This window comes from Priapulus caudatus, unplaced genomic scaffold (assembly GCF_000485595.1).
Source record: "Priapulus caudatus unplaced genomic scaffold, Priapulus_caudatus-5.0.1 Scaffold969, whole genome shotgun sequence".
Classification (NCBI taxonomy): Eukaryota; Metazoa; Priapulida; class Priapulimorpha; order Priapulimorphida; family Priapulidae; genus Priapulus; species Priapulus caudatus.
Window position 1 is genome coordinate 1 of NW_014578030.1, and position 8,435 is coordinate 8,435.

The window sequence follows — 8,435 nt, forward strand, 5'->3', positions numbered from 1 at the left end:
CAGCGAGGCCGAGATTGCCGCCGTGCACCGCGCGCGGTGTATGTAGTGTAGGGTTTTAATATTTTTACGCACTCTATACGATTCTCCCCGCAGCCTCCCCGACGGCGTAATTGGCCGTTCTGCGGCTCATTGATCTACGTCCGCGTGAGTGACAATTCCACTCGTGCGTATGTGTGTGTGTGTGTGCTGTGTGTGTGTGTGTGTTGTGTGTTGTGTGTGTGTTGCGTCGCGTGTTGCTGTGTGCGTGGTGTCGGTGGTGTGTGGTTGGTGTGTGTGTGTGCGTGTTGTTGCGTATGGTGTGCTGCGGTGTGCGGTGCGTCTGTGTCGTGTGTGTGGTTGTGTTGTGTGTGTGTGTGTGTGTGTGTTTGTGTGTGTGTGTGTTTGCGTATCGTGTGTGTGCGTCGTGTGTGCGTATGTGTGTTTGTGTTGTGCGCCGGCGTGCGCGTGCGTGTGTGTGTTGTGCCGCCTCTCGCTCTTCGCCGTATTGTTGTCTGTTGTGGTGTGTGTGTGTGTGTGTGTTGCGCTGCGCTCATCGTGTGTGTCCGTGTGCCGCGCTCGCGTGCTGTTGCGTCTTTGTGCGTGTCGTTGTCGCTGTCGGTCGTCTCGTGCGTCGTCTTGCCCGTGCTGCTGTGTGGCCTTGCAATATCTCCATCAGCTGCGCGTAATGTGCGTGTGCTGTGCAAGGCCCCGCGCCTGACCCCGCGAGGAGGAAGTGCCGGTGTTAGAGCCGCGGCGGCCGATTCCTCCAGTCTAACTCAGCAGACCACCTGCCTCGCTGCAGGCAGGCCGTAAAGCTGCACGGCAACTCAGGCCGACGACTGCGCTGACTCGCTCAAGCCGCGCGGGGAATTGCAAGCCGCGCAAGTCAATGTCTGCAAGTGTCAGTGGCGCAGACGCGTGCATTCCGTCGCATGAAAGCGCGCCGTTAAACATACTGCCTCTCTATCATATATATTATATATCTATATATTATCCCCTATGTAATAAACACCAAAGCATCCGAGACGCACATCCTCGCTGGCGATAATCGGACAGGGACGCGAACGGCGGATAAGCGCACCCCTACCACGCAAATGTGAGCATCGAAGCGCCACGCAATCATAGAACTGCCATGAGACGAAAAACTACGAGGAGAGAGCCGACGAAAGCGCGGCGAAACTATCCCTCTCTCTTCCCCAGAAAGGAAGAGCAGTACGCTTGTCAGAAAGCAGAAACCCCCCCCCCCCGCGACGTAGCGCGGAAGCACAAAGAGACGCAGCGGCAGAGCCGCCCCCATAGAGAGAAGGGAGCGAGAGAGAGAGAGCCCCTCCCACAAGAGAGAGACGCAGAGAAGGAGCCCGAGAGAGAGAGAGAAAATGAGAAAACGTCAGATGACAACGTCCTAGAGAAGAGGACAGAGCCCTCCCTCCCGCCTCGAAGCGCCGCTCGTCTCCCGAAATCCCTGAAGCGCACCCGCTGTGGCATCTGCCATCGCAAGACGGCGTAAGCGACGGGCGTTCCCCGAGCCCGAGCGGAGGAGAAGAGCTCGGCGAGACTGGAGCGCACGCCCGGACCCAAAGAGACCCAGTTAATTAATGTGGTATTGGAACCGTATCTAACCGGAAGAAATGGGCGCGACTACCAGGACCGTTAGAGGAGTCTAGCGGTCATTGGCACAGACCGATCGGTCCAAGCGTGGCAGATCTACTGGCAGCAAACAAAGATAATCGTAGCCACTCCGTATGACATATTTATAGAAGGGATAGAGACGAATCGGAATGATCCCGTAGCCCTAGCGAATAACGCGTCAATATTCGAAGCAGCCGACGCCCGACGCAGCGTGTGAATGGATCCAACCCATCCAACCCACATACAAAATAACTGCCATCGTATCCAACCATACAATGTACACGTTGTGGTGGCTCGCTGTGTGTGTGTGTGTGTGCTGTGTGTGTGTGTGTGCCCGGCGCGCCGCTGCCGTGTCGGTCGTGTGTGCGTCGTGTGGTGTGTCGTGTGTGGTGGTGTCTGTGTGCTGTGTGCTGTGTGTACGTGTGTCGTGCCTTCGTGTCGTGTGGCTGTGTCGTGTGTGCTCGTGTCGTGTGCCTGTGTGTGTGTGGCGTGTGTGTGTGGATGTGTGTGTGCTGTGATGATGTGAGTTAAGGTGTGTTTAAGTGTAGATGCTGCGTGTTGTATTTGCTTGGAATGTGCGCGCGACGAGGTGCGCTGCGCCAAGCAGCGGCGCGAAAGGAGAGACCGGGAGACCGTGCATGCGTAACTACGCTCATACATAACTTTCTAGGCACGAGCGTAAAGCGCGCTGCTCCGCACCCGACGCTAGGGAGAGAGAAGAGGAGAGAGAGACGGAGAGCGCGACGCGAGGTGACAAGAGAGAGAGAGAGAGAAGAGCTTATTATTGTTCCTGAATTATACCCGTCCATCGCTATCCATTCATCTTATTTCCTATCAAGCCTTTGTCAACCGGATCTCGCGAGAGCACATCTAAGAAGCCACAGCCAACCAGCCGTCTAACAGCAGAGCAGCACACTCATTCATCACTCCTCTTCATCCTCTATCTACTCTATCTATTTACCTATCTTACCATATCAACCTCCCATTCCCAATTAAGGCCAATCAGAATCCTCAATACTCACTATACTCTAATATACTCTCCCTTCAAACTCTAGGCCTCCCCTCATCCATCCCATATCTCTCGCGTTCATATCTCACCCAGAATCTATATAACCCAGTGCCTACCCTGTTTCAAGAGTAACGCCTTAATTACCTAAATCCTCTTATACCGTTTCCGCTATCTCTCATCACAAGCGACGATACATTTATTCCCTGGATTAACCGTTTCGCGAATCATTCGTTCCCAATCCGATCACGTTCAAGTACTGAATTTTAATTTTCGATCAGGCACACAAAATCAACTACAGCAGTTATTATTCTGATTTGACCTTGCAAGTAAAAAGCAGAAAATTATCAATCTTTTACTGGTAAACTCTAAGCACTCATACACCTAAACTGTGCGCTACTATAAACGTCAGCTCGTCTCTCTGATTCTAGTCAACTACACAAAATCTCCATTCATTGCATGTCCGTCTTCTCACCTAACGACATACATATATATATACTTATATATATATATATATATATATTATATATCTAAATATCTATGCAGGAATTAAAATTATATAATAGAGCCATACTTAATTTTATATCCGTGAACTGATATTCGTTGGTAAGTCTTCGAAGAGTGCATTCATGCCATCTGCTTGACCACCGTACGTCATACCAGTACGTATCGCGCTATACCCATATCTCTGACCACATGTACCCATACCCGCCACCATTACTACACACACAACAACCAACACCACGAACAACAATCACAAACTAACAACACACAGCATCAGCAACACTCGTACACCAAACAAATCAACCCAAACAACACCTAACAACACCCTCCCTACAACAATCTACAACAACACCCTGACACAACCACAACACGCCACCCACCACAAGCCACCCAGCACACAACTATAACGACAACAGCGAGTCAGTAGCATTCACCAATACAACACCAGCCCTTAACGTTTGCACCTGCCCGTACTACACGCGACGGGTGTGGCCCGCCCTACCCGGCCGCGCATATATGTGTATGTGTGTGCACGTACCACCCCCCCACGCTACGGCCACTCTACGATGACGCCATCAACGGCTAAATAAGATAATAGTCGGTTACGCAAGGTTATGCGAGAGGTAGGAGAGAGAGAGAGAGAGAGAGAGAGAGAGAGAGAGAGAGAGAGAGAGAGAGAGAGAAAGAGCAAGGGGTGAAAAAGGGAGAGAGAGAGAGAGAGAGGGGAGCGAGAGAGAGAGAGCGAGAGAGAGAGGGGGTGAGAGAGGGAGAGAGAGAGCGCGAGCGAGAGAAAGAGGGAGAGCGAGAGAGAGAGAGAGAGAGAGAGAAGAGAGAGAGAGAAAGAGAGAGAGAGAGAGAGAGGGAGAGCGAGAGAGAGGGAGAGAGAAAGATAGATAGATATATAGAGAGAGAGGGAGAGAGAGAGGAGGAAGAAAGAGGGGGAAGAGAGAGATATATATAAAGAGAGAAAGAGAACGAGAGAGCTAGAGGGCGGAAAGAGCGCGAGAGAGAGCGAGAGAGAGAAAGAGGAGCATGGTCGGTCGGTGATACGGTTATGGGTTATCAGGCGGAGCCATAAAAATATATAGAGACACCTATATTATAATATATATAATATAATACACACACACACACAAACACACACACACACACACACACACACACACACACACACACACACACACACACACACACACACACACACACACACACACACACACACACACACACACACACACACACACACACACACACACACACACACACACACACACACACACACACACACACACACACACACACACACACACACACACACACACACACACACACACACACACACGCACACACACACAGAAACACACACTGTCATTATTTTTGTTTTTGTTGTCTTGCTTGTTTTGTTCTCAAAAATCATGCACATATGTACTTTAGATATTTGTGTTTTGTTTGTTTTTTAATACAAGAAACAAAGAAGTACAGCTACAAAAACACACACTAAAATCTGAATATGATGAATAATCTGCGATCAATGCTCCAAAAAAAGAAGACTATACAGCTCTGGGACCAGCAAAATCACTTTGTTATAAAAGGGTTTTGTTATATCTGAGCTCTTTATAACGAGGTTCCACTGTATAATCTTTGGCAATGTTAGGTATTGCACCTAATAATTATGACACATTCATACACAAATGCATAAGAACATGTCTAACATTGACATTTAACTGATTGTCTAAAAACTCTTACAGTTTAAATATTTGGCATCCTACCCATGACAAGATTTGCATTTGTTATATAATCTTTGGCAATGTTAAGTATTGCACCTAAAATCACACTAATATGCACAAATGCATAAGAACATGTCTAACGTTGACATTTCACCGATTGTCTAAAAACTCTTACAGTCAATATATTTGGCGACCTACCCATGACAAGATTTGCATTTGTTAAAAAGTTCAAAGTATACATATTTTCAAGAGACACTCTTTCATAAACTGTATATATCTTGGTATAAAGTTCACATGATAGATGTGATAGATGAATTGTGGCATAACAGTGTACACAGTACAATCAATTCATTGCTAAAGTTAGAAATACTATACTATTTCCAACATTTACGAGACAACCATGAATATGCTGTCATATGCTTTGGATATGTCATATGTCATATGGAACTATGCTTTTCCACAATTAACCTGAAATTACATGAGTAAAAAGCCAAAAAATGGTCCTTACACATTCATTTAGTTACTCTTCCTCCTCTCTAGCTCTTCGTCCACCACTCTCTTAAAATGTTCGTAATTGTCATACACTCTTTCAAAGCCTTGTGTAGTTGATTTGTTGGTGGCTGGACAGAAGGTGAAGATTTTCTGATTACTACCTACAGTTGTTGCCTTTGATGGCGTGTACCGTTTACGGAGCCCACCGCATTTTGGTACATGGCATGCAGCACATGGTTTGGTGGATGGGTTAGGGAGGAAACGAGTCTGCTTTGGTGGTGGGGAAGGTGGAGCTTGAAATGTAAAAGGCACACTGCTTGATGGAGGTTGTAGGAAAACAGACTGTGCCTTTGGTTGTGAAGGTACAACTAAGAGAATTGGTACACCAGACGCCTTTGACTGCACACCTGGATACGTAGTTGGTTTACGACATAGACGTGGTAACTTGGTCTCTGTGGAAGTTGACGCCTTTGGTGGAGGCTCATCCCCGTACGATGTTCCAGGATCATCAAACTGAAGCCGTCTCTTTTCCCCAAATCGCTTGCCAGACTCATGAGGAACATCTTTGTATTGTACTTGAGTAAAAGATGGTGATGGAAGGGACTGAGGAATCTTAGGGGCTTCTGGCATTGGCTTCGTTGATAATACTTTCCGGTGCAGTGCCACTTTTGGTTGCGCAGTTGAGATCTAGAAATGAATGCTGTGATTGATTTAGCATTAATATTTGGCAATGGAATGTCAACCCCAGAAAGGAGTGGATCATCTCGTACTCTGTCAGTAATCCTTTTGTAGCTGGCTTTGATCATGGAAGCAGCTTTTGAGGGAGATGATATACCACCGATCTTTGGGCGATTCTTTAGCATTTTTATTAAAATGTAAAGAAGCCTGGACTCCTCTGTGATTTGAGCCGCCTGCGGGAACCTCATCCATCCAAATTTTGTCTTTTGCGCAGCACTGCCCGGCTGACTGTCGGATCCTAGGCACCTGCCAAAGAGAGTATAGCCCCACTTCTACTCATATTTCTTCACGAAATTCCTAGCAGACCTATCATGTTCTGCCAGTTTACCAGCTGCTTCTGCTATCTTCTGTCTGAGAATGGCAGAGATGATATGATTATCACCGTCATCAGAGAGTTGTAGGAGGAGGAGTGCAAGGCTTTCTACTTCCTCGTATCCAGGGAGATGAAGATGACTCGGCCTCATTAGTACATCTTCCAGGACTGGACTGATCTCCTCTGTGATCTGCTCCTCCTTGGTTACAACAGCATGCTTGGCACTGATCGAGTCCATGGGGTCCACTGGACGGTCATTTGCGTCAGTATCTTCGCCCTCATCTTCAATGCCCTCATCCTCTGACTCAGACTCTATCTCATCTCCTTCATGGGATTGCTCTTCTTCAGCTGTAAAAACATAAGTTGAAAAAACACAAAACAAATATGTTAACAAACCAATAACGAAATAGCAAAAACAAAATAATTAAATAAATTAATACTATTTGTCAAAAGAAAGAAGTATATTTCTTATTCATTTCCTTTGTCCTTTCTACTGATGTTGTTAGATTTACTGTGCATTATAAGTGCTCTAGATTATAGTGCAAAAAAAATTGCAAGGCAAAAGTGCTCTACATTATGATGGGGAAAAAGCACAATGTCAAAACACAGGTTAATCTCTGATCATTTTATCACATGAGGTAGATTTATTATAATAAACTAATAAAGTGTTTCTCACCTTTTTGTATGTAGTATTCATTGGGAGAGAAGTCAGTGGACTGGCCGTAGGCATATTCGATTCCTAACAGCTCTTCTTTGGCAGAATCTTCATATTTGTCTGGGAAGACCATTGGAGCTGAAAAGTTGGGCTCCAACAAATGTTCCTTTCCGAACAAGGTCTCTGCATGCTGATTGAGTCGCTGAATTTGTCGTGGATCGACGCATGAAGTTAACCGTCCTTGCCCTCCAGCAACTTTTAGTTTCTCCATGTGGTTGTTCAATTGCACGGCGAAGGAGATGAGATATACCTGGGAGAAAAGAGCGATAAATAAAAAGTCAAACATGAATCTTTAAAAATAAAATACATATTATATTTATGCACTTTACAATGAATGTATTTTGAATCAAATACTTGACAGAACATAGGAATTAATTAACCTACATTCTTATATCTTTGGAATTATCATTTTTTTGTATCTGTTTATTTAAATTTGATTCATTTTCTTGTGCCCTCATTTTTTTCCGAGAAGCAAAATTTATAATTTTTGCACAGGGAAACATTTCACGTCACAAGTTTCCTATATTCTGAAATTTGCTCAGTAGAAGTTTTTGGATGTCAGAACATATATCTGCTACAATACAAGTATAATATCAGGATAAATAAAACCAGATTTTTATTCACTTTTGATAATATGAATGACGTTAACCACCGGTATACCTTAATTATTGTTAATGAATATGTGTGTTTTAAAAACATGTTCTGGTTTTTAAAACTATACTACGTACCAGTCAATCGGCTTTTGAAATGCATTTAGTAGATATGGGGATTCTTTTATAGTTTGGCAGTGTTTATCCTTGCATGGTTACTCATATAAAGCTGGGTTTACACTATCGACTTCATGCAGGCAACTAGGCTGATTTTCTTTTTTTTACCAGCCTCTATATATATGTTAAAAGTGATGCATTATCGACCGCGAGGCGGCAAACGTTTCAACATTTGGCCCGTAGCGTGCGCGCGGGGTGACGCGGATACGCATTTTTGCATGTATTCCAGCGTACGTGGCGCCTAAAGCACAAACGTGCTCTCCCCCTAGGTGGAGGGACACAACCCCTGATTGCTGTTCTAGTAGTGGCCAGCATGGCAAAAACCTATACAATTCAGCAATACCGAGTTGGGCATATAGAACAGGTTCTACTCGCCCAACCAGTTGTTAGTAAACAGTTGCTTGTGCGACTTTTGCGTTTACACTATCGATTGTCGGTTGTACGACTGCGAAGTTCGTACAATTTGCCAATTTCACTGCATAAAGTCGGTAGTGTAAATTCCCAGCTTAATACAACCGGCAGTGTTATGTCAAGTCGTTTAGTAGTAACATAAACTTTGTTTATT

General features: G+C 45.3%; 1 protein-coding gene across 2 annotated transcripts; it reads right to left on the bottom strand.

Moving 5' to 3' along the window:
* Positions 1-4,555: 4,555 nt before the first annotated feature.
* LOC106814728 lies at positions 4,556-7,349 on the bottom strand. Of its 2 annotated transcripts, XM_014819074.1 has the most exons (3): positions 7,065-7,349; positions 6,458-6,736; positions 4,556-6,321 (listed from the first exon to the last, which is right to left on the bottom strand). In XM_014819074.1, the coding sequence occupies exons 1-3, from the start codon at positions 7,312-7,314 to the stop codon at positions 6,314-6,316; spliced, it is 537 nt and encodes a 178-aa protein (XP_014674560.1). In that variant the 5' UTR covers positions 7,315-7,349; the 3' UTR covers positions 4,556-6,313. The 2 variants fall into 2 exon arrangements, with proteins under 2 accessions (XP_014674560.1, XP_014674559.1); XM_014819073.1 differs by having other exon boundaries at positions 4,556-6,736.
* Positions 7,350-8,435: the final 1,086 nt, after the last annotated feature.

Excerpts from the sequence above, each read along its gene's own strand:
- LOC106814728 (XM_014819073.1), bottom strand. The coding sequence starts at position 7,314 with ATGGAGAAACTAAAAGTTGCTGGAGGGCAAGGACGGTTAACTTCATGC. Across the intron at positions 6,737-7,064 it reads TGAATACTACATACAAAAAG|CTGAAGAAGAGCAATCCCAT; the intron begins GTGAGAAACACT and ends ATGTTTTTACAG.